The sequence below is a fragment of the Salminus brasiliensis genome, chromosome 8 (assembly GCF_030463535.1).
Source record: "Salminus brasiliensis chromosome 8, fSalBra1.hap2, whole genome shotgun sequence".
NCBI lineage: Eukaryota > Metazoa > Chordata > Actinopteri > Characiformes > Bryconidae > Salminus > Salminus brasiliensis.
The window spans coordinates 7,418,063-7,445,329 of NC_132885.1; the positions used below are offsets into that span (position 1 = coordinate 7,418,063).

General features: G+C 42.1%; 1 protein-coding gene across 3 annotated transcripts in view; it reads right to left on the reverse strand.

Annotated features, from left to right (window-relative positions):
- Positions 1-27,267, reverse strand: part of glsb (glutaminase b) — an 81,158-nt gene that overhangs the window by 37,827 nt on the left and 16,064 nt on the right. For 2 of the 3 annotated variants that reach the window (XM_072685471.1, XM_072685473.1), the window contains exons 2-6: positions 15,897-15,993; positions 14,075-14,196; positions 9,179-9,308; positions 8,965-9,044; positions 4,456-4,619 (exon numbers count right to left, since the gene is read on the reverse strand). In XM_072685471.1, the coding sequence (XP_072541572.1) occupies positions 4,456-4,619; positions 8,965-9,044; positions 9,179-9,308; positions 14,075-14,196; positions 15,897-15,993 (593 nt within the window). The remainder of the gene's footprint in view (positions 1-4,455; positions 4,620-8,964; positions 9,045-9,178; positions 9,309-14,074; positions 14,197-15,896; positions 15,994-27,267) is intronic. The other variant, XM_072685472.1, reaches the window with a different exon arrangement.

The window sequence follows — 27,267 nt, forward strand, 5'->3', positions numbered from 1 at the left end:
GTTAAATTAGCAGTTAGTGGGGCGGGCATGTCACCTGCAGAATAAACTTACACTGAGGGCTAATGTAATGAAATAAATTGCCATCCAAAAAGGGGTGTAATGCACAATATATATATATATATATATATATTATAAAAGCACACATTTATATTAATTTATAAAGTTTTATTAAACAAATATACAAATTGTGTTTTAAAAAAAGTCTTTAAAACTTGGATTTCGTCAGTAGTTTTTAAATTTCAATGCACTGGTTTGATTATGTTTTTATATATGTATATATTTTTTCATTTTTTCTATCCTGTTCCAATTGTTGCATCCTTGGTGAATTTGCTTTCACGCAGTGACACGAAGGCCCTAAATGTAATGAAATCGCAGGACTGAGGCTATTTCTCTGTGTGTCTTTCCCGAGTTTCATTAAGTGGCACACTCCGGTTGTGTTGTGTTTCGGAAACATTTAAACTACAAGGCCAAAGAAAAGGAAGCAGCAGGGCTGTCATCAGTGTGGAATTACACCTCACACTGGCTTCCTCTCGCACAGCTCTACAGATAGCATCAACATTCCTCTGCTGTTGCATCACTTCCTGACACCCATGTCCATGTTCTGAAAGCAGACTGCTGCTTCCCCTGTGACTTAAACTTCTGAGTCCATATTTATCAAAGCGCTGGCTGAAGATGCCGTGGTACAGCTTGAATGGAGCGGTTATGTGCACATGTGCGTACGACCTAGACTTGCTGGACTCTGATGATTTCCTTCAGATTAAGGACCCGTACTTCACCATGTTTTTGATAGCATTTTAATTTGGCCTTGCTGTGTCTGAATTTAACTGACCAGCTCATAACACTTGTTCATTTATGGCTTTTTTCCTGTTGTACAGGGTCCGTCAAGCTCAACTCAACCACCCCGTCACACAAAATTCACAGCTTCATCTTAATTACTATATTTGTATCATTGTTGCACTATTATAATAAATGACTGCAAATAATTATTATATTATATGTAATAATCTAATATAATCTGCAATTTCAAATTGATTGGCATGTGTGCTAGGTCAGGAACCTAAAGAACCGCTGCCATTTAAGGACGAAATGCACAACCCATCACGTGAATATGGCTCCCATGAATTAAAATGATATGAATATGAAATGTTTTTTGGAGGATAATCATGTCTTTCATGTTGAGAATTAAAAAGATTGTTTGATCCTGATGAAAGTATTTTTAAATTACAATATGGTAATGGTACATACATACTGTGCATCAGAAACAGGATTAGAAAGTAGGTATCGATGGGTATCGATACTGTGGGGCTGAAATCAGCTGAAAATGCTGGATCAGGTTTTGGAGGGGAAAGGTAGAAATCTGATGACAACCTGTGGCAAATCTAGCCTGAAATAGCACACACTCACACTGTGTGATGTGACGATGTGAGTCGTGTGTTTCTTCCTGTGGGGATGGGCATGATGACCTACTTTTAGATGCTCATCTCAAGTAAAGTGCTTCAATTAAAACAGCTTTTTAAAACCTCCAAATCTTGGCTGATGAAAGTGGTATAGAGCAAATTCCATGTATCATTTCATCCTCATCCCTGAAGACGAAATCCTATAACTCACTCTTGCGGCCATAAACGTTCCAGGCCTGTCATGATAACTTCTGATTTATCAATAGTATTTATCACATATTCTCAGAGAGACTTAAGGGTGAGTCCAGCAGAAGCATGTTAGCAGGGAGTAATAAGGCTTGGAGGCCTCAAGGCTTCTCATCATGGAATATACAGTGAGTCCAAGAAGTATTTGATCCCTTGCTGATTTTCTTCGTTGGCCCACTAATAAAGACATGATCATTCTATACTTTTAATGGTAGATGTATTCTTACATGGAGAGACAGAATATTAAAAAGAAAATCCAGAAAATAAATCTAAGGAATATATATTAATTGATTTGTATTTCATGGAGTGAAATAAGTATTTGATCCCTTAGTATTCATTAGCAGTTCTGGCTTTTACAGACCAGTTAGACACTCCCAATCAACTTGTTACCTGACCTGAAGCCACCTGTTCTCACTAATCACTTGTGTGAAAAACACCTGTCCACAGAATCAGACAGATCACACAGATTTCAAGTCTCCAACATGGGTAAAACCAAAGAGCTGTCACAGGACCTCAGAGTCAGAATTGTTGACCTTCACAAAGCTGGAATGGGCTACAAAAAGATTAGTAAGGTGTTGGATGTGAAAGTAACAACTATTGGTGCAATTATCAGAAAGTTTAAAGAGTATAACATGACAATCAACAGACCTCGGCCCGGTGCTCCAAAGAAGATTTCGCCTCGTGGGGTGGCAATGATGCTGAGAACAGTCAGAAATCGTCCTGCAACCACTCGGCAGGAGTTAGCAAATGACCTGAAGGCAGCTGGGACCACAGTTTGCAAGGAAACATTTGGCAACACTTTGCGCAACAATGGATTCACATCCTGCAGTGCCCGAAAGGTACCCCTGCTGAAGAGAGCACATGTGGAGGCGCGCCTCAAGTATGCCAATGATCATTTGAAAGATGAACCAAGTTATTGGGAGAAGGTTTTGTGGTCAGACGAGACCAAAATTGAACTTTTTGGCCTCAACTCCACCCGCCATGTGTGGAGGAAGAAAAATGCTGCCTATGACCCCAAGAATACTGTGCCCACCGTCAAGCATGGAGGTGGAAGCATGATGTTTTGGGGGTGTTCCTCTGCCAAGGGTACAGGGCTACTTCACCGCATCACTGGGAAGATGGATGGAGCCATGTACCGCACAATCCTGAGGGACAACCTCCTCCCCTCTGCCAGGGATCTGAAAATGGGCCGTGGTTGGGTCTTCCAACATGATAACGACCCTAAACATACAGCAAAGGCAACAAAGGATTGGCTCAAGAAAAATCACATTAAGGTCATGGAGTGGCCCAGCCAGTCGCCAGACCTCAATCCGATCGAAAATCTATGGAGGGAGCTGAAGGTCAGAGTTGCCAAGCGACAGCCCACCAACCTTCATGATTTAGAGAGGATCTGCAAAGAAGAGTGGGCCAAAATTCCCCCTGGTGTGTGTGCTAAACTTGTGGTTAACTACAACAAACGTCTCACCGCTGTGCTTGCAAACAAAGGCTTTGCCACTAAGTATTGAGTGTGTTTGGCAAGAGGGATCAAATACTTATTTTCCTCATTGAAATACAAATTAATTAAAATATATTCTTTAAAATTATATTCTGGATTTTTGTCTTGATATTCTGTCTCTCCATGTTAGAATATATCTACCATTAAAAGTGCAGAAGGATAGTGTCTTTATTAGTGGGCAAACAAAGAAAATCAGCAAGGGATCAAATACTTCTTGGACTCACTGTATATCCAATATCCAAAGAGTCACACTAGGCTGATCTGAATTTCATGAGCGGGTCATGGCCGCTCCACTGTTGCGTGCCTTCTGTGGTCAGTGGGATCATAGTGTTCCTGTGTTAGGTCCTTCAGTTTGGGTCAGAGCTTTAATATGTCGTTTGGGGATGTACCAGTATGTGTTTGATGTAGTACAGTCGCACAGAGAATACGCTGTGTGTGAAAAGCAATGGACTAAGTGTCCAAGAAGTCGATGAAGACAGCCAAATGTGAAAGCGTGAGTTTCACCTGGAAATCTTAAGCTGTAAGCAGTTAGCAAGTAAACTTTGGACTTGCATGGTGTTGTGGGAACTGCAGTTGATTCAGGAGTATCGCTCGCTATGGTAACTGTAGTTTTGCTGTCTCTACATTTTTTGTTATACATTCAGATTTCTTTCTTTTTTTTATCTTTCATTGATCTGTTTGCAGCAAAACGACTGAACATAAACATAAACATAAACATCAAAATCGCTTTCCAACATTCACAGTGAATTTAATGAGGACAGTGTGTCGGGGTTGTTAGACAGTCGACATTTGTGGGGTATGTGTGCAAAAAAACATGTCCAGCACACTAAGATTTACATTTTACTGCTTAAGTAACACATTACTGTATAGACGGTACGCCACAGGCTGTACAGACTACCTCCAGGGGGCGTTATACAGCAATTACCCCAAGTTAGCTAGCTTTATGCCTTTGTGTTTTGTTGTATTCCCCCTTATTGTACCAAACTTGTACTGAAATGTGAGGCTCAAACCATGACTATTGTGTACCGTTACACCTCATGAATGTCCCTTGATTAAAAAGTGCCCAGATTGTCTGATTTATGAATTATGATATAGATACTTCTACAACAGCACAAGCAAAAAGACTATCCTAGGTCCTATGATACCTCCTACTACTCTAAGTACATTAAATTCATACCTTGCAGTTGAGGTTAATAATTTGAATTCTGATACATCAAGAGAGCAGCCTCTGAGCTAAGCTGCTAAAACGCTAAACTCTAAACTCTCTGCCTGTGGTGGATGGGTGCCATTAGGAGGCTCAGAGCAGTTAATCCTCACCTTCCTCGTTCAGAAAGAGTTTGTTGAAGCGTAAGCCACTGGGCTCTTTGCCGATGAAGCGGTGCACATACTCCGTGCCATGGTCATGCACAGCGATGGCGTACTTCAGTGGCTTCACGCACGACTGCAGACAGAACGGCACTTTGGTGTCGCCCACGGTGTGTCTGTGTGGGAAAGCGAGAGGGAAAAATGACAAAGGGCGTGATTATCGTTTACATCACATACAGTCCTGTCAAGGTCATTAACCTCTGTTTTGTCAATCAAATCAGTAACATAATATATAGGACACGCTGACACAACAACGTCTGTAGCCTTTAGATCAATAAAAAGACTTTCGTTCAATAGCCAAAGCCTTTAGTCTTCAGACTAGTTCAAATCTTCTAAATAACCCAGTACGGCTCAAACCTCAGGGTAACCACAGGGACACTCCCTCCACCATGTTTGACAGATGAAGTGTCTCCTGTTAGCAGGCTTTGTCAATGATACACCTACCGTCCCCCCAGGAGTGTTCTTGATCATCTACTGTGTTCTAGGACGTCTTCTAGGACGTTGGAGTTGCTAAGTTTGTCAGTGCATTCCATTTTTTTTAGGATTGTACCAATTATTTTTATTATTTATTATATTTATTATTTTATTCCCCTTTTGAGTCATGGTTCCCTTTCGATCTGAGGCAGTTTTTCCTTGCCACTGTCGCCACTGGCTACAGCTGTAGGTGCAGCATAGTGGGCAACACAGTGGCTCTCCAAATGAGGCTGCTTCTACCTACAGGACAAGTCGAACATTTGGACACACCTTGTTGGATGTGTGCTGATCATCATTTTAAAAGGCATTTGACCCAAACGCTAGGATGACCATATTTTTGTTTTCACGAAAGAGGACACTGGGGACATGTGGGTATCCACGGTACATAGGATGTCGTGGCTGGGGGTGGGTGGTGGCTTGGAGGTTCAAGTAGGACAAAATATATAAACAAAAAAAAAAAGTGTGCCTTGCCTTTGTTTGTACTGAATCCAATAGTAACCCAAAACTCTTACGAAAGGTTACGCAGTATCATGACGGTAAACTCTCTCATCAGTTTGGAGTCAGTAATGTTAAAACTGACCCTTAAAAACATGAGCATGTGTATTTAGAGCCAAGTTCATGACACGCATCCCCACACAGGACGTCGATTATATAAAACGTAAACACTGATAAGGACGGTATATGTCTACGCCGAGCCAATATCGGCACGTCAAAGGGACCCTGAACCACAACAACAAGGGGGCCATGACGTTCTTATCTGGCAGCCCTACATGTTATATATCTTGCTTTATCATGAGTGCAGTGAGTCAAGGCCATCGGTTCTCTACACACTCAAAAGCTTTATGCTCAGGTTTTGTCAAAACTGGTTTACCGTGTGTGTCCACATACACAGAGATGACATGCAAATAGCACAAAATAGCAGAAGCAAGCAAGCTCAAAAGAGGGTGCTGACATTTACACTTTTCAGCTCATCAGGGTTCTTCTAGTTCTAAAAACGGCTCATTTTAACGGCAGCTGTCTTCAGTAGCTGCCTGTTTGTGGGCCTTTCTACCTTCAGTTTTGTCTTTACTAAATCACTAAATGAAAAGCTGTTTAATTTGGTTGAGGTCAGGTGACCAACTAGGCTATTCATGAACATCCCATTTCCTAAGAAGCCTTAAGAAGTTCCTCTGGGTTGCTTTCATGGTATGGCCTGAGTCATCTGTACTGTGAAGTGCCGTCCTATTCGTTTCACAGCATTCCACTCAAACCTGAGTAGAGCTAAATACACTTCAGAATCCATCCTGCTACTTCTATCTGCAGTCACATCATCAATAAACACCAGTGACCCAGTTCCACTGGCAGCCATACATGCCCATGCTATGACACTCCCTCCACCATGTTTGACAGATGAAGTGGTATGCTTTGAACCACTTTGGCCCTTCCTTTTCTTTTCCTTACTCCTCTCTTCCCACCTTTCTGCTACAAGTTAAAATTGGTTTCATCTGTCCAAAGAAGCTCGTTCCAGAAATTAGCAGACATGACATGTTTGACATGTTTTCTAGCAAAGTCTAACCTCGACATTCTGTTTTTGAGTGTTACCAGAGATTTGCATCTTGAGATTTCCCTCCTGGGATCAATAAAGTATTTCTGATTCTGAGATAAACCTCCTGTATTTACATTCATGAAGGCGTCCCCTGTTAGTAGACTTTGTCAATGATACACCTACCGCCCCCCCCCCCCAGTGTGTTCTTGACCTAAATACATTTTGCTATCACGCTTCTGGGATCTCTCCGATAGTTTGGATGTGCTCCCATATAGAAAGATTCCCTGGACATCTACCAAATGCAAACTCAACACTTGCAATCAACTGTAGACCTCTTTATCTTTGTCATTAAATAAAGAGGAAACTGGCTATACTAACTGCTCATCAGTGAAGCGTTTAATTACTTGTGAAATGAAGGAGCGACGACGTGAAAAACAGCTGTGATTTTAAACTGGCTCATTTCTAATCCACTGTAGTGGTGAACAAAGGGGTCAAATTATATCTATAACAAAAAGTGTCAGTCTGAATACTTACGGACCCCCCTGTATCAATCCAGGGTGTCAAATTATATAAGTAGTCCTTTAAAAAGTGATTTTACATCAGTATTAATACCTTACCTACATTACAGGTCTGTGTGATCTATGAAAGCACAAAGATCAGCCGACTCAGAGTGGGCAGCAAAAACAAAAAAAAAAAACCTTAAGGGCATGTCCACTACATATGGACATATAAATATGCATAATGTGTTCATGTCAACATATAGATGAAGTGGTAGGACCAGAAGCAGAACCTGGAGAATGACTAGAACAGGAAGAACAATATAATTAACAAGTTTTTTTACAAGCTGGGCCGTTCCATATAACTTTATGAGGACGTTGTGAAATCTTAAAATAAACACTATCTCTGTTAACTGTGACAAAGGCAAATTGATATGATGGTGCAGTATGGGATATCATGAAAAGCAAGCATGTCTTTATGGTCCTGTTATCAATAACAGAAGCAACTACAGAGCATTACGCTTCCCTAACCCTAACAACTGCGGTATTACCTAGAGAGAACTGCAGCACTAATCTACTATCATTTAGTCTAATCTAATCATCTAATCCACGTCCAATAGTCCCATGACTATGTAACAACAAATGACTCTGAACACAACACTGCTTGTATTTTTTGTACATTAAGTCACACATTTTCCGGGTTGTCTAATAGCGTATCTGTATTGGTGGGTATCGATATAAAGAAAAGCAATCAGATCCAAACCTCTGTCTAATCTTACTAGTTTTTGATGAGAGAAGTCTGAAATGTATCAGAATTAGAATCTCTTTATTTCGCCAAGTATGTTACACATACAGGAAAGTTTACTTTTAAAACGTTTCTACTTTTAGATCCCCATATTGAGTCATTTTAAGTGACTACTTTAAAAGCTTATTCATTTTTAAAGATATTTACTTCTTTTGGCTTTAACCCCTTAACGCAGAAAGGCGTATTACACACTAAGGCATATTATTCAGCAACTACAAGGGCTTCTGTACAAACTGGTGGGGCTGTTCTCTGGTATTCGTTTTGAATAACACTCCTAGCCTGCTGGCGGACCACAGGCTGCTTTAGAGGTTAAATTTTAATCTTAAGGTACTAATAATATCTACAATAAATTCTGAAAAGTATCCTGTTTATTACAATAAAATATCAGAATAATAGCTATATTATTATTGAATATGGTCATCTTTACTTTTATTGTTTGTTTGGGCTTAAACTTCTTTTTTTATTTGCTTAAATTTGAATATTAACAAGACAAAAACTTGCATATTAGTGAGTGCTGCACCAGTACCAGGGTTTCAGGCAGTGGAGCAGTGGTGGCTCAGCGGTTAGAGCGCCGGGTTATCGATAACAAGGTTGTGGGTTCGATTCCCGGGCTCTGCAAACTGTCACTGTTGGGCCCTTGAGCAAGGCCCTTTACCCTCTCTGCTCCCCGGGCGCTGGAGTTGGCTGCCCACCGCTCTGGTATGTGTGTACTCACTGCCCCTAGTTCACTAGTGTGTGTGTGTGTGTGTGTGTGTGTGTGTGTGTGTGTGTGTGTGTGTGTGTGTGTGTGTTCACTACCACATTTAAATGCGGAGGACACATTTCGCTGTACAGTGACAAATACGTGCACCTTTACATTCATGTTGCTGAACTTTTACATACTACACCTGAACAAACTACTCCTGCATTAATATGCACCGTGAACACTGGACTACTGTCCTATCCAACTTACTTATTAGTGTAGTAACATGTTACCACGTTAAATTGCACCCCTGCCTTCCTGCACTGTATTTGTCTATTGTCTGTTGTCTTTACTGTCTGTGCACCTTGTTTAGTATTTTGTCTGTTGTCAGTGTTTTGTCATACTGTACTGTACTGGACAATAAATCTCTTGACAGGTATGACGTCTTCCTTCACTGCAGATAAGAAGAAGTTCTCACCTTTGTCCATCCACCGTGCACAGGGAAACAGCCCACAGGTCCGGGCTGAACTTAGCCAGCTGGGGAATGTAGTCAGCAACCTGATGGAAACACCACACAAGTCACCCACATTAACACTGGCCACTCGGCCCTTAGCAACGTTTAGAGTAAAAGAAGCAAAAGAAGAAGATGGGAGAGGAGGCTGAGGTGGATGAGCTCACAGCATCAGTCTTACCTGACCTCCAGACATATTTTTGGCTTTCTCGTAAAGCTTGTCAATGTGGCCGGCAAAAGACATGAAATCGGGGATGACAAACTTCTTGCGGAAGGCTTGGGTCAGTAGCACTATGTTGCTCTGGACACACCTGCAGAAAATGAAACGTAGCGGAAAGAGAAGACAGCAGGACGGTAAATTCACATTCAGTCTGTGGTGCTGAAAAACAAAGGCAAACCTCAGCAGCTGGGACTGGTGGCTTAACATAAAAACATAAGGAACTTTCAATAATAATAATATTTTTTTATTTAATATTTTTATGATGAATTCTTCTGCAGATTATTTTCTAACAATTTGCATGAATTAATTAATAGATGTTTTTTTTTTAACTTTGCAAATAGTAAGAAATTTTTCATCTTCAATTCAGTTGCAATTTTGTTCCCAATACTGCATGCAGCAAAAAAAATAAATTTATAAAATAAATAAATAAATAATAAATAAATTATATATATATATATATATATATATATATATATATATATATATATATATATATATATTTATATACTATATGTATACTATATTTATACTGTCATATATAATTTGTTAAAACCTTTGTCTTTTTTAATATATTTAAACATCTGGACGTTTGATCTTCATGTGAACAACAAAGAGATGGAGGTAAAATAACTAAACCCAACTTATGAAATTATTTGTGAAACATAATTAATAGAAATGCAGTTTTCTTTTTGAGGCAAAAGTTTAAACGTCCCACATTTATTACTGTTTAAAATGTGTAAAATCAGAACATCAGCTGCAGATGATCACAACATGGTTGGAGAGGATTATTCTGGAGGAGTCTGTCTTATTTAAACCTCAGACATTTAGTCTGGTCTGCTCTTGATTGTTGAAGTGAGTGGTGAAGAAGATCACCATGGCCAAATCCAAAGAGCTCTCTGAGGCCTTCAGAAAGAAGCTTGTAGAAGCATAAAATAGATTGAATAGAACATATCAGATATCAGCCTAAAGTTTTCACATGGCCGTATATTCACACACATGATGGATTACACGCCCACAGCAGAGCCCCAGGCTCTAGAGGCATCTCTTGATTCGTCATCTCTCAAATGCAGTTTCTGGGTTCAGCACGGAGCCAAAAATCCTGCAGACTTTTTCTTCCAGCTGCAAGCATTTGCATTTTTCTTGCAGTGGATGCCACAGGACTTCGCCTGGAGCCAGACAACCATTTCAAGCAGCTCTGCTAATTAAGACAGCAGCAGAAAAACACCAAGGCATGAATCAGCATTTGCTCCGCTCCGAATGTCATTTTCATAAGCAAACTGAAAGGCCTGTCTAATCCAATGTGGAAGAACACAAGGAACATAAGGCATAAAGAAGGAAAGGCTGAAGCGAGAGGGTGTGGCCATGTTTACTAAAAGCAACCGGCTGTCACAGGGCAGTAAAACGAAAGCGGTCAGATTTGCACACCAACACTGTACAACAGCATGCTTTGTGCTTTGATTTTGGGGAAAGCAGGCCTCGTACCATGCACTTCCTGCGTCCCTACACAAACAGGAAGCCGAGCGATCCTGGCAAAGCCACAAACTGGCACAGCCACGCAGAAAGCCATGGTGACTTGGAGGAATGCGCTATCACAGTGTAAAAAATGTGGGAGCTGAGTCCGGGCTCGTCTCTAATCATCTCCGAGCAGACGAGCGGGCTAAAAATAGCAGTGCAGGGAGCTGGCTCCCAGATGAACGTAGATGTCTGTACAGACGCTGCTCTCTGGTGAGGCATCGTTTGCTCTCAGGGAAGGAAGAGAAGCCACAGGGAGAGCAGGGAACAGATGGTCAGCCCCACACAGTGACCCTGTCTCTACACACACACACACACATATGTACAAATACACATACCCCTCCTTCTGTCTCTCGCTGGACACTGAGGACGTGGACAGGTAGCTCTGAGTATTTGGTTAACCGGTCGAGGAGCCAGTATTAGCACTGGAAGCACCATTTTGATGTTTATTAGGTTTATCAAGGGAAGACAGAGAAAGTAAAGTTCTGCTGGGGTTGCAGCCGTATGAGATTTTACCATATGTCTCTGAAAATAGTGAAGTTTTACCATGTCACAGTATAAGGTTTCACAATTCTTCTTCCTGTTGTCCATTATTATTATTATTATTATTATAAACTGACCCTTGAAAAATACTATAGTTATAATACATACAGTTTATTGATGGGAGTAGATATAAAATACCTTTTAAAATAAATAAATAAATAAATAAAGCTGCAGGTGAGGTGGAGATCTTTGTATCTATTTAGTTTCTAGCTAATGATTATTTTTATTATAAATTAATCTGCTGCTTATTTTCTCCATTAATTAATTAATTGATTGTTTTTAAAACAGTAAGAAATTGGCGTGAATTTTGTTGCCAATACTGCTGCAGCGAGAAACTCGAAAACTGCCGTAAACCGCGTTCATTTGTGACCCTTATACAGTGAACAAAACAAACAGAGCTTTCGGAGGACTGTATGACTAGTAAAATATGGTAGCAGTGCCATTGCGGTTTATGGAACCTGTAACTGCACACACTTTTATTCAGGGCTTTATTTGCTGCACTTCACAACATTGCCTACTATGCTCCATAAATTATCAGGCCTAACGCGAGCATACATCTAGAACATTATTTCACAGCTGCCAACAAGCCACTGGTTTATCCAGCATCAGCAGTAAATATGACACAGTTCAGGGACTCTCAGAGGCTGGGAGGCTGACAAGCAGCGATCCATCAGGATGCCTAAGGGAACAAGGCATTAGTAATCAGCAGCATGTGGTGTGTGACCCAGTATAGCGTGAGTGTAGCGAGACTGTATGGGGTTTGCTCAGGCAGAACTAAGCGATTCCCTTTTAAATAAGACAAATAGCAGCCATCTGCAGAAGTCTGGAGAACTCTAGACTACTGCATTTAATGGCGGCACATCATCCACTGAGGAAAGAAATCTTGTGAAAAAAACAAAACAAAACCAAACGAGTCATTTAGTTAGTTCTAGTGGTAGTGCTAACTCATCTGGGGGGCCAGCTTCTGTTATTCAAGCTATTTTAACCCTCATTGATGAAAATATTTCATACCTATTTCATAGGTGCTTATGTTGGACTAGATTTTGGAGAAGCATTGCTGGAGAGATTTTAGCTGGGTTAGCTTTTAGCCTAGCACTTGCTTACTACCCTAGTTTGGCTTTCTTGAGTCTTACCAGTAAACAAAATAATCCAGTGCTTTCCCTTCTGATGTGTTTTTAGCTCCAGTTTGGTTCTGAGGGAGCGGGTGATGTAGAGATGCTAGTATCGGCTTGCTTTAGCTTTTAGCCTAGTGTGGATGCCTGTTTGCTTCCCCTGCTTTTACTTTGTTGCGTGCTGAGTTTGAGCTTCCCTTTTGCCGACACTGGTACAAGACAAAACACAGTCAATAGGCCTGAATGAATCATGTAGCAACTCATATTCCCGTAATTGTCCCATAGTTGTCTGCAGCTGCTGAATGTTACTAATAAAGTTACTTGTAATCTAACTTGGTTACTTTTAAAATCAAGTAATCAATAAAGCAACTAAGTTACTTTTTTTAACTGAGTAATCAGAAATCTGATGACTTTTTTGTCTCTGATGTTCTTTTGAATAAGGAGACGACAGTGTTTGGGGTTCACGCTTTGATAAATATAGTTCTAGGGCCTCTTCAAGTGGTAACGGTTTGGCTGAAGATTGGACCTGCATTGAAGCAGTCGTGAAGTAGAACTGTACTCTGGCAGACGGTCCCCTGATAATGTGGGCTAAGCTATGGGCCCAGGAAAGCTAGTTACCATGGTGATTGAAGGATAGCTACAGTTCATATACGTGCTGCAAATCGTAATGATAATGTAAGCCTGTATCAGATGAAGGGGGAGGGGATCTCTGTTCGTTATATTCAGGTAGACCGATGCATGTTCTGCCTCTGTGAGCGGCTCAGACCTCAATACTGAACTGCTGTGACATAACCGGACCTTTTGGTCACAGTATTGCCCCGGGGGCAACAGACGCTGTCTGTGAACTCGCCCTGAGTCTAGACTGTTTGATGAGGCAGTGGATCAAATGTGCTAACGCTGTACACAAACAGTACACACAATACACGAGTATGACTGGCCAACACTAATACTGAAGCATGCTCTGATATGTGCAATACATTAAATGTCCAAATGTTTGTGGACATGTAGAGAAGTCCCTGTAGAGAAGTATTGTCAATATAAAAGGACTCTCTGGAGCAGATAAACATGAACCTATCTGTACCATGTCTCACGCCAGGTGTGGGCTAGAGGGGTAAAAAGCCCCCCCCCAGCATTGAGCTGTGGAGCAGTGGAAGTGTGATCTCTCAAATGATGGATGGTGGTGCTCCATCCAATACTTCTGGGATGAGTTGGGGATGAGGTTGGGTGGTGATCACCCTGCCCTCACTAATACTCTTGTCACTGAATGCAATCGAATCCTCACAGCTTCCTAACAGCACGTCACTCCAAAAGGACAGGAACACTAACAGGTAAGTCTTGGAAATAAATAGCGTTTTTGTTACAACTATGCTATGATATGTGGGTTCTGCAAGCTTTTGCCAGCGTCATAAACCAGCGAATAAAGCAGAATGCATCTTCGGGACAAAATAACAGGGTGGTAAAAAGCTTGTTAAACCGAATCTGAGCATTTTTCACCCCAACCTACTTAAACAAGAACTTAAATACTCAATAAGTGCTTTCTAGGGACCTTTTAATTCCTAGCTTAGGGTGATGTCTACCTATGACCTAATTTCCTTCTCCAAGCGACCAAAAAAAAAATCTCTATATACACAAATATATGGTTGATCAGTCAGAGGGACCTTTCACAGCTGTTCCCTCAATGCTGACTTACTTCTTGAACAAATGTCGGTCCAGCATCACCCCGTCCGACGTGGACTTGAGGGTCACTTTCAGCATGTCCATACATTCCTTCAGTCGGGGGTCTCCTGTTCGCAGTCCAGTGGCCTTCAGTGCCTGCACACACACACACACACACACACACACACACACACACACAAACCCAATCTGAGCTGTGGCATAACAAGCCCTATATAGCATATTTTAAAGATAACAACAATTCTCGATTTAATTTCAGGGCAGGGTAAAGTAAACATGGCAGATTCTGTAGTAAACTACACTGCCCTGCTATCGGCAGAGTGTCAAGGTCTGACACAGCGAGGTGTACACAGCCTTAAATAAGATAACCTGTTAAGATAAGATAACCCAAGTGTAACTAAACAGGGCACTGTGCCTGTACTACAAGAGGGTGCACCAGCATAATGCTGCTACTCAGGCTCCATAGCTGAGATCTCAGGTACACTATGTACTGTACTGCTGGTTGACCCTGGGAGTCTGTGAGTGCAGCGATTGAGTAACTACTATTTTCAACCGTCTCCTGTGACATACCAAGCTGATGTCACTGGAGAGGAATGAGGGGACACATCCCCTCAAGTATTTGACCTTGAGCAGGTGTGAGAGTTTTTGCCTAGGCCATTCATTTCCATTCAGTTAAACAGAGTCAGTATATCATCTATTCTCTATTTTCACAGTTTTTTACTTTTTGACATTGTTTGAAAATGTCATGATGAATAGACCAATAGAAATGATCGTAAGTATGACAAAATCTTCTTACACTGACTTCCACTGAAAGTTGAGAAAGTTTTTTCCTTCTTCAGTGAAGCTAGAATGAACCACCACCCCAATATGTGGACTAGGGTTTGTCGATATAACAGAGAAACTGTTTACCGCTGTATTTAATAATCTCTCAAAACGAGGACGGTATTACAAAATTGTTTCTGATGTGTCAGATTTCTGTTGTGTGTCCATCTAGAACACAGCCAAATAAGCGCAATCTCCTATGTGCATTTAAAAAGAGCATGGAGAGAGAATGGGGGCTCTCTGGGAGCTCACTGATTGGTCATGTCAGGCTCTGAAAACAGGTGCAAAAACAAGCCCACCATAACTGCACGTGGGCTACAGATCCAAAACCACAGGAAATCTTTAACTGCAGCTTTCCGCCCTTTCAGCAGCAGTCGTACGATCTCGTCTAAACGTTTGTAAGTGGGGTGAATTTGTTCAGACTGTTACCCTGCTAGCTAAGCTGATGGTTTACTTATTGGATGAATGGTTTGAAATGGTGCACAGTGTTCACTTGGTTTGTCACCCTGTGAGCAAACTGAACTTCGGAAGCGGGGCCCTGGGTGGTCCAGCTCGAATCCCGGTCATGCTGCTAGCCATCGGCTGCCTAGGCACCAAGAGAGCACAATTGGCCGTGCTCTCTCCTGGGTGGATAGATGGCGCTCTCCCCCAACATTTATTCGTTGTGGTGCTGGTTGTCAATGGTGTCTTCAGGCTGGTGCGTTGAAGCCGGGTATGTGGCGCATTGGTTGCCCGGTGATGTTCCAAAAATAAGCTTGCCTGTGCACGCATTGAAGGGGGCGTGTGCTAGTCCACCCTCACTGGTCATGGGGGCATCTCGGATGCATGGGGGTTAGTTCTTGCAGTTCTTTGGGGCCCAAGAACTCTTATTGGTGTGGTAGTTCACTGGCCTTGTAACCACCACATACGAGGTTTTTGCCTGACAGCACAAATGTACAGACTTTGTGTTTTATGTAAGGTCAGTGCTCGTTGAGTCGTTAAGTCCACGTGTACGGGTGGGTAAGGCTGCTACTCACTGTTATAAACTTATGGGCAGGGATTCTCTCCTGGCCCTCCGCAATGGTATAGAACAACAGGTCCTCCAGGCTGGGCAGGATACCTGCCTTTCTTCTCCTGCAATAAACACACACATCCAAACAGATCCCATTTAGACATCTTTGACATTCTTTCACAGCTGATTCACTGGTCTCACACAAATACAGCGGCATATGAATGCAGAGGAACGTGTAAAGTACAGCGTTAACAAGAACAATGAGAGGATAACGCAGAGGAGGTTGGGTCAGCTGTGAGTAATGCACCGTAACAGCGTCACACAGTGTCTTAGACCAGTACGGAAGGGCTGGTTGTCCTCTCTATTAGTCACCTGCATTCATTTAATGATGTATGCTTATCTATCCAACCCTAGTCTAGGTTCGAGGGAGCAGCATGGATGACTGAAAACATTTACTGCCAGAGATTACCTTAGGAAGCTTAAGGTTTCCTCCCTATTATTTATCCTTGGTAGGTTGCACTCATCAAATGTATGCGATTAGCCATCGCATGTTATGATCATGATCTGGATGGGAATGCACTAGTATGGGAATCCAGGGTTGATGCCATTATCCAGTATTTTACCTGTAGTCAGGTGTTGATGCTGATACACACTTTTATAAAAAATAACCATTGAAAATATATATATGTACAGAATTAAAAGTCCAGTAAATGAATAAAATGCAGTCATTTTAGTGCTGTAGCTCACCTTCACCTAAATACAGGGAAGCGTGGCATTGGACAAATGTACAGTTTCTTCACTAAAATATCTGCATTTAATTCATTTAATCTACATTTTCATAGATTTAAAGACATGCTAAACAAGATGGGTTTAATTTCTTTTAGAAATTTCCATTGATTCATTAGCAATTGGAAGGCAAGTACCTCAAAAAAGACTTTGTTGAAGTACCCTGTTAAAAGTAGAAGATCCTCGAGGAACTTTTGGAGGTTCTTCAGTTTGAAACTGTGGAGGAACCTCTTAAGGTGCTTTGAGGAACCTTCAAGGAACCTTTTTCTTCTAAAAACCTTTCTTGAAGGTTGAAGGTTCCTCCACAGTTTCCTCAAAGATCTTCTACTTTTAACAGTGTAGGGTAGAGGGTAACAACACCACATCCCCTGTGACCGACTACTGCTCAACTCCCTGGCCAGGCAACGTCTTTAACCTTTTAAAGATTCTTTCGGCACAAAGCAATGGTTCTTTATGGAAGCAGAAATGGTTCTTCTATGGCTTACCTATCCCAAAACAAACAAGATGGTAACTTCATGGTAGAAATTCTAAACATTTATATTTTGGAGCTTTTTATGCATCTGTATATTATGAAATGCATATGCTGTTTAAATGCTGTAGAATTTAATATTTAGAATATATATTATATTATATATATTATGAATAAATGCATTTTAACGATGAATGTTCTTTGTAGGGCAGTGATGATGCACAGCTTGACTAAACATGGGAAATAATGATCAATCCAATCCCTCAAGCTTACTGGCCATTCGAGCACACTGTGTGAACGGAGTTACACTGCACATCACTCAGAGAGAGGGTCAGTCTGGAGGATTAATTAAGGGGTTTGATATTGAAGGCCCACTGATGGCTCGTCACTGGAGAAGCATGCAAGAAGAAAACAAGGCTTTGGGTAAGAGGTTAAGATTAGGACAGTGGGAATGTGTTCAGCAGGAAATAAAGAGGAAGGAAAGCATGAGGGGGTAAAATTCCCCTTAAATGCACCAATGACAATCACTCAATGGCAATAGTGCCATAGTATAGGAATGGTGAGGTTTAAGTATTTGGACAGTAGCAGTTACTGTGTGGGTTTGGGTGTATACTTCAACACTGGATTGGATCGACAAAGGGTGTCCATATATGAACCAGACACTTTTACACACAGCCCCACCATTTCAATAGACCATAAGAACTCCAACAGGCCTTGGGTATTAAAACATTAATATTATTACTATTATTAATAATATTAAAACCAAGCCACAAAGCCTGCTTTACATCAGAGGCCCTGAGGAGCTCCTGTATGACGTAGGTGTGCGTGTGTAAACCCTCTGTTGTTGGGTTAAAGGTAGTGGTTACCTAACTGAGCCGAGCCACGCATTATCACATTTGAATGGCTCAGGCTCTGATGTCTGCCAAGCCGCGGATAAGCTTCTCTGGCCTCTGGCCCACATGGTAGTCCGGGGACTGAGTGACTGGCTGTGGCCGGCATTCTCATGCTGCTATCCAAACACACTCGATCAGAGCAAAAGCCGCCTGGCATTCCCACCACTGAGCGCACACAATGCATCCACCAGTCCTATCAGTTCACTCCTCCCCACATTCATCCTACTGCGGTTCATTAGAGCAAGCACGCAGATCAGGAAAAAAGCCTCAGAATAATGAGAGAGAATTACATACAGTTCTGTGCAAAAGTTTTAGACACCTAAGCATATTATTTAAAACCACTTGTTAGAACAGATGCAGGTGAACAGAAATCCAATGAAAAGAAGAAACAAGAGCTTCTCATTCTGAAGAAAGAAAGTAGTGAGATCTTGTCGGTGAGCTAGTCTGAAGAACAGAGCTCGGTTCCTCCAGGTTTCTCCTGGACGCCCCCCAGTCCAGCCAGCACAGCGTGGAGGATGTGTTCAACTCCATCAGCAGCAGCAGCAGCAGCAGCAGCTCACCTGATTTACCATCATTAAGCCCTGATTTACCACCAAACCAGGTGTTGATCTGAGGAGAACTCTAAATAATACTAGACTCCATGAGAGAGGAGAACTTTGGAGATGTTCTAATGATGAACACAGTGATGGAGAACCACCACCCAACACTTTCTGTAGGAGTGTTATTATTAGTGTTTATTCTAATATCAGTTTTTTACTGAGGAGATAAACTCTTACTGCTCAGATAAGCAGCTTTTGTATTATTATAATTTTCACAGGTGTCTAAAACTCTGGCACAGTCCTTTATACTGTCATGCAAAAACCTTGTATCTTCCAACTTTTAATGGAAGTCAATGTAAAAAGATTTTATTTCAATTTCATTGTGGAGCATTTCTATTGGTCCAATCATCATGACACTTAGACATGATGTCAAGAACAACTGCCAGATTCGTATTATGTCAGAAAGTGGCGATACAAGGTTTTTGCGCGACTGTGAAAAGAGCAGAAAGCGTAAAAGGAAGGTAAGAAACGGCAAGTTTAGAAGAGGACGGTTTTTAGCTACTAGGAAATAAAATATGATAATAAAAATGATACTTACACAAAACACACACGGCCAAACAGTGCGATGAGGGAAAGGAAAAACATGCAGAATGGATGAGAGACGTTACACTCGAGCTGAAACTCCAAACAGGTTTTCTCATGCACAAAACAGACATAACTCAACACAACAAGGAAATATTATCAAAAATATATATATTATTAAACACAGCAAATTAATATACAGTGTTATTAAAGTCAAGATCAATTTCATGGTAGCCTAGAATTAAAAACTGTAGTCATCTTGCTAAAGCTGAATGATGTACACTGAATGAGTTCAGTGTGACTTGGGTAAGCAATGAAAGTAAAACAGAGCTGAAAAACAGTCAATTCCAAAACCCCAGCACAGTTACAAAATATCAGTCTTGGTTAATTTGATTGACACCCCCCCAAAACGCCCAACCTTCAACAAAAAGAGCCAATCAGCTTTGCTGGTTATGCTGCAAACGGAGGCACCCCGACCTCAATGTGGAGATCTGAGCAGATGCAATAGCCAGAACAAGCCAAATAACCATGAGTTTGTGCACCGTTGAGCCGAACGCTACAAACTACTCACTGTTTCTTCTGTTTCCAGTGTTTTGGTCTTTCTCCATTCATAGAGATAGGAGACTGTTCTCCTGTGACTGGAAATAACTGCCCGGCGGCGTTGCAAAGACTGCCACAGAGCGAGAACAGGCCAGCCTCCAAGGACTTTGGCAGCAGCAACTTGCGAAATATGCATCATATGATCTGACCAGCTCTCAAGATCGGGCTGAAAATATCATAATAACATTATTATGTCGGCTTCCGCTAATTGTTTTATTGAAAATTGAAAATTAGCAGATACCGACACATAGCCAATTGATCCCTTCATCTCTACCAGGAACCAATAAAAAATATTATTAACCCCTTAACATAGTAAGCCTTATTACACACTCAGGCGTATTACACAGTGACTACAGGGACGTCTATAGAAACTGGTGGGGCTATTCTTTAGTAATAGAAGTTGGGCCGGTGGGCCATAGGTTGGTTAAGGGGTTAGTAAAATAGTAAAAGGCTTCACCACCCTCCTCCTACCACTCTCACCTATCAAACAGAAACACTGAGCTACCACAGAAACCTCTGATACCAAGTTTCACAGGTTTTATTGCAGAGATTCAATGTGTTTATAATTTTGAGAAGCATTTTTGCATGACATCAAAAACCAACAGCAGGATCCATTAAACACACTGGAGAGAACACTGTAAAGAATAGCGGGATTCAACGGCAAAACAGTCAAATCCCATAAACCCAAACAAACAGTCTGCAGTCAGTCTTAAACTGGTTTTAATCCCGTCTCAAGGCAGATCCACTGTGGAAGTGAGATGAAGTGAAGTGAGGACAATGCGTAGGTGGAGAACATGTCTCATCATCACATTCTGAAACGCAGCGAGTTACATAAAGCAAATATCAGTTGGCTGGCTGTGATTTCAGTGTGAGTGAAGCAGAGGCTGTAATGAAGCAGACAGAAGCTCCAGACAGGGCAGGTCGTGGCCTCTGCTCACAGTCATCAGCAGATAAAACACAGGCTCTGCAGGACCTGCAGGTTCCAATTAGCACCTCCGGCTCTGAAGGTCTCTGAGGTCTTCTCTCGTTTTCGTGTGTGTGTGTGTGTGTGTGTGTGTGTGTGTGTGTGTGTGTGTATATATATATATATATATATATATATATATATATATATATATATATATATATATATATATATATACACACACACACACACACACACACAGGCAGTCGAGAGCTAAAAAGGGCAAGCTCGCCTCACAACCTCCCTGCAGGACACTGCGTCTGAAGAACAGCAGTTTGTGAAGCCCCCACAGTGCAGCTGCCCTCTGCCGCTTCCCCTCAGCCACTCTCTCTCAGCCTGTGCGTGCAACAGCCTATCCACAGTCGCCATTTCTCTCCATATTTCTCTCTGCCTCTCTCACTCGCTCATATCTCAGTGAAGGACAGCAGGAATGCAGGGAGTGCTCGATGCCCCACCCCCTGTAGGAACGGCAGAGTAAACAGAGCAGCATGATTCACACACAGCCTACTCGCAGCTCTGACAACGAGAGTAAAGAGATCTGGCCACTGTCTATAGTAACAGTGTTTACTGCTTGGGTAAACTGCTTTCACAAATGTAGAGACCTGTGACCTGATCTGGCGAAGGGTGAATTGCCCTGAAATGTGGGACTGGAACGCTTAAGCTTTATGTAGTGTGGTGTAGGTCTTCCTCGGACTATTAAACGTCAGTAAAACTGTGGGGTAACACGAGCTGTGGTGGTCCAGTCTCCGATTAGGGTGGAGGAATCTTTATATATGAAGCATCTCCAATGCAAAAACGTCCCACATCAGGCTAAAGCCCCGGTCACACCGGGTTTGTGCATTTTGCAGCTCCTTGTGAAATGGGCGTGGCTGCAAGCTGGGCCTGACATCAGTGGTGTAAACGGGCCTCTGTTTGGGTTCAGCAGTTTCACAAACTACTACAAACCCCAGAAGAATATATTTATTTAAGATAATTACCTAATCTAACCCAATCTTAGCGGTTAGAGCGCCGGGCTATCGATAACAAGGTTGTGGGTTCGATTCCCGGGCTTGGCAAGCTGCCACTGTTGGGCCCTTGAGCAAGGCCCTTTACCCTCTCTGCTCCCCGGACGCTGGAGTTGGCTGCCCACCGCTCTGGGTGTGTGTGTGTACTCACTGGCCCTAGTTCACTAGTGTGTGTGTGTTCACTACCACAGATGGGTTAAATGCGGAGGACACATTTCGCTGTGTAGTATACACTGCACAGTGACAAAATACGTGCACCTTATCTAATCCCACCTCCTCTTGCTGGTGTCGTATTTTGTAGATGCGTTTACAAAAATTCATTTTTCGATCCATTCGAATTTGATTAATTTGAATGATCCGATATCGGTTCGTATAAGCCAGAGACGCCAGAGCACATTCCACCTGTTGTGCGTTTGCTTGGCCAAGTGAGGCGCATTGCATAATTTTTTTCATTGAAGCTCTTTAGCAAGCCACAGAGTTCATATAAACACAATATTTTAATAATGGTAGGTTGAGTGTTCCTTGTACATTTACAACATTAGTTCTTAGAAAATCTTTTTTCATATTCAAACAAGACATTTTATTGTAACGGAAATATCCCTAAATGAATGGATATTGAATTGAATCAAGTCAAATTGGGACCTTGTGTGATACCCAGGTCAGTATTTTGTAGAATATCTCCTGTTCCGAAAGCACAACAAATCGCTTCCTCCATGTTGGCTCAGACGGAGCAGAGACAGTACAGATGTGGCATTGGTCACACAGCCAAAGCCGCGGTGTGAGTTCCACAAAGGAGCTCTAATGCATATCACCGATATCTCGACCAAGCTGCCAGTGTGGTCCCGTCGGTCACCCAGAGGGTAGGCAGCACCCCTGCCATCTACGTATATCAGGATCTGTGAGGGTCCTAATGTTAAAGACCTGAGGCTGACGAGGGGGCCTTCGCCAAAGCCTTTAACAATTACAATTATTGTTCTCTATGACTTGTTAAATTTATCGTTATTGAGTTATTGAGAGAATCTGTCTGGTAGAACTGAACTCCCAGTCTCTTCTCAGGTCCTAAAATTTAACATCCTGGACAAATTACTCAATACTGCTCTTTGGGATTGCAAATAAATCCATCAAATATTGGTTTGAAATGTCAGTCGATATTATATATTATCGTCAGTCGATATTATATTATATTATAGGAGTCCGATATAATAGTTCATCCCGATATGCGTGTTACAATCTTCTTACTGAATTAAGAAATAGTAGTATTAATCAGTGTACGGGTGTATGGTTTATTTAGGTTAATTTCAGTTTCAATAAAATGTTTTGATTGAATGTGAAAAGAGAGTTTCTGAGAACTAATGTTGTAAATGTAGAACACTCAACCTACCATTATTAAAACTATTGTGGGGAAGAGTAGAGTACTATGGTCTCCTTACTGACTAGCTGAGGTTATTCTTGAGTAATTAGCCACAATTAGCACTTTTGTAAGTTGCTCTGGATAAGAGGGTCTGTGCCTTAAATGTAAATGGTTACACGCCTATCACGGATGTATGAACCCACTACTACCTGCCAGTGAGCTACAACAGCCACATGGGAGACTGGGGTTCGATTCCCGGTCTGGGTGACTATGCTGTGCTACACCTTGGGCAAGACTCCTAATACTAGGTTGGCCCTCCTCTGTAACACGAGTAACCTTGTAAGTCGCTCTGGATAAGATGCATATCTGGATAAGAGCGTCGGCTAAATGTCATAAATGTAAATGTAAAATGAAACCGCTGAGGAGAATCCTTCCCAGGAAGGCTTTAAACTAAACACAGCAGATCTATTGCATAACCCTGCCTTTCATAATAATCACCACCGACACGACCATACCAACAAGCACAAGGTCGAAGCTCCACACCCTCCGCCGCTGTTCTTCAACCTCTCAAAAACCTCAGAACCTCTCCTCATGATGGCCTTGCCCAGTGACTCAGCTATTCTGCCGGCTACTCTCAGACAGGGGATGCCAGAACGTCGGACTGCTGGCGAGGAGCTGAGGTGCCGAGGACGTTCTATCCTCGCTCTCGGTTTCAAGCGCGGGACATCTTCGGCCTTCACGTGCATCAGGTGAGATTTCACTCGCAACGAAGACCCTGGGAAAATGTGATATTGACCAATTGTGGAAAGGCACTCGCTGTGGTTGCCAGGAAACTGTGAGTGTTTTGCAATGGCATCAGGAAGCTCTTTAGGGGAGAGAGCAGCAGCAGGTCCAGGGCAGTGCTGATCCATTCGTGGCTCCATCAAAACAAGCATGCTCCAGCTAACCAGAGAAAATGGGCTCCATTTCCGGGAAGGCTGTGTGTGTAATACGGTGCCTTTACTGTCCGTATATTAGCCGTTAGATGTTTGCCCTTCCATTTCTCCAAGTCTATAATGCACCCAAAGAACATCTAACACATAGTGTAAGGCAGGGTAAAAATCTACTGATTAAAAATTACACTAAAAATCCACAAATTTGCCAGACTCTCTTATTCAGAGCAACATATAAAGGTGGGGGACTCTTGTTGTGGTGTTTCTGTCTGGAAAAGTAACCTTCAGTCTTGTGTGTCAGAGAGCTGATGTTCCATTAATTTCAGTGCCCATTAACTAGAGCTCATTAACTCGGGCATCAAGGCCTTGAGCTGTAATGTTATTATTGGACCAATTTCCCCATTTATCCGTAAATAGACCATCATCACTGTTAGCCATATATTTAATTGATAAGAGGATTTTATATATCTATAATAACGCCCATAAACGCATTTCTATTTACATTTATGGCGGATAGCTGATGCTCTTATCCAGAGCGACTTACAAGGTAACTCATATTACAGAGGTGGGCCAATGTAGTGTTCAGAGTCTTGCCCAGGCACCCAGACTGGGAATCGTGGTGTGGTAGCTCACTGGCAGGTAGTGGTGTTCCATCCATAGTGCCACACCAACCACGCAAAAGCCTTAATCCTGTTGGAAATCAGTTGTAGGGTTATTTATCCATGGATTTCCAGGCTCTGAGCATTAATCTACAGACTATTTTGCCAATAAATAAATAAATTGTGGTAAGGCATAAATGTGGTATATAAAGTTCTTTTTTTATTTAATTACTAATTACTTTTAATTACATTTAATTATTTTTTAAAATTAATTACTAAAAAACATTTCAATATAAGCCACATTTTAATTATCTATCAAAAAAAGAATTTTATTAATGGAAACTTAAATATCTGATCCTGACTCAATCCCAAATCAAATCTCAGTGCTTATCTAAGACCCCCCCCACCCCCCTGACAGATGCTGCAGGTGGTGGTGCTGTAATCCAGATTATGTCCAGCTGAAAACTCCCATCACAGCCAGTAATGCTGAGCGGTGTGCGGTGCATTAGGCACGGTTGTCTTGCTCAGGGTTAAGTGTTTGTTCTCCTGAGCGCAGTGAGCAGAGTGGGAGACGGACTACACAGTGTTCTGCAGCAGAACTGCTGACTCCACGTCTTGCTGAAACACGCTGTGCTAACAGGACGCAAATACGGCGGAACAGCCCATACACTACAACAGGTGAACACATCTGCTATCCAATTATTTAGAAACGTGATGGGGTTTCCATAAAAATGGCCACTTTTCACAGAACCACACCACACGCTCCATTGAGTTGAGGGGTAATACATTACTAAGAGGTGATTATAAATACAGAACCAGCAAACCTAACCATGCACCAATACAAGAGGACTTCAGCAATGCAATGCTACATCAGAAAAGGTGGGATATTAGGGGACATGGTTTGGTCGTGTGATTCATTTCACACTGTATTTGGTTTAAAATGTAATACTGTTACATCTCATGACAACAAAATGACTTTGTACATTGACTTCCATTGAAAGTTAAGGTTTTTCCATCTCCTTTAAAGTTATGATTAATCTAGCCGGCCCTAGAGGCCAATTTTGCGGGATGTTTTGATAGTCTGACGTACCTTAACTCAAATTACATGAAAGTATTTAAAGGAGACAGCCCCCCATGCCATGATCCTAGGCTTTCATCTGAGATGTAAATATTAACAGAATTGAATTATTTGTACATATAAAACTTTACTGGGTTGTTTTGTGGTTTTATTTTGCTTGTAAGGACTACAACAACCCACATTCAATAAATCTTGAGGGAATTTGAGCTGAAATGCAATAATTTAGATGATTCATTATTTGTATTGATTATACTGACAAGGAAAGTTATTTCTAGTACGAACACACACACACACACACACACACACACACACACACACACACACACACACACACACACAGCTTGTCTAGTCCCTGTAGAAAAGTACTGCCAATAGAATAGGACTCTCTGGAGCAGATAAATATGAACCTATTGGTACCATGCTGTCTAATGCCAGGTGGTAATCGTGCAACATCCTGACCTCACTAATGCTCTTTTCACTGAATGCAATCAAATCCTCACAATAATGCTCCTCCAAAATCTAGTAGAAAGCCTTCTTTCCTGGACAGTAGAGACAGTTACTCCAGTAAAAGCAGGATAAACTCTTTTTTTAGGACTTTAGGTGATTTTGAACAAAAGCAATGAATCAGCAGGTGTCCCAATACTTTTGTCCATATAGTGTATTTTATGTCACCTACTTTTTAAGATTATGATGAGGTGGCAAGAATGAATTTTGACCCCATGGTCACGAGGGTAAGAAGTCTCCAGACCTGCTCGGCCTTCCTCCTCCTCCTCCTCCTCCTCCTCCTCCTCTTCCTCTTCCTCCTCGTCTACTCTCGTATTTCAGCCCTTTGTCTGAGAGAGGACCTCCTGGCTGCTTTCTTTGTGCAGCTCTCTAGAGAGCCTTCATTCGGCGTGTGTGTGTGTACGCAAGAGGCCCTCCTGCGCGTGTGTTTGTGTGTGATGGCAGCTGAGCAGAGCGGCGGCTGGTCTTCTCCGGTGGAGTGTAAACTTTCCCCCCCACTTTCCCTCCTGACAGACGTCTGGCAGCCTGCCTCCCAGCAGCTTATGCTGTAATGGGCAGATTCATGTCTCTGTTCATTTCTGTTTGTATTGTACTGTAATTTGTCCGGCCTCAGGCAGGTTGTGATTGAGCGATTAGGTTTCAGGGCTGAGGCCTAAACACAGCGTGTCCGTGTCCCTGTCCCTGTGCAGCTGCTCAAGAACTACAAGCTTTGACAGCTGTCACAACCGGGGAGCATGGGTGGCAACCTAGCACATCCTTTAAGTCCTGTGAATTGAGAGGTGGGGCCTCCATTGATTGGACTTGTCTGTCCAGGACATCCCACAGATGCTTGATGGTTCCTCAAAGCACTCCTGAACATCCTCCTGCTGGAAGAGGCCCCTGCTATTAGGGAAAACCGATGCCATGAAGGGGTGTGCTTGGTCTGGAACAATGTTCAGGTAGGCATCACAGGAGCCAAGATTTCCAGAAAGGACATGGTCTCCACCGTCTTCATATAGGGCATCCTGGTGCCATCTCTTCTCCTGGTAAGCGCACCCACACCCAGCTGTCCACGTGATGTAACCAATTACCTTATTGATTAGACCAGGCCACCTT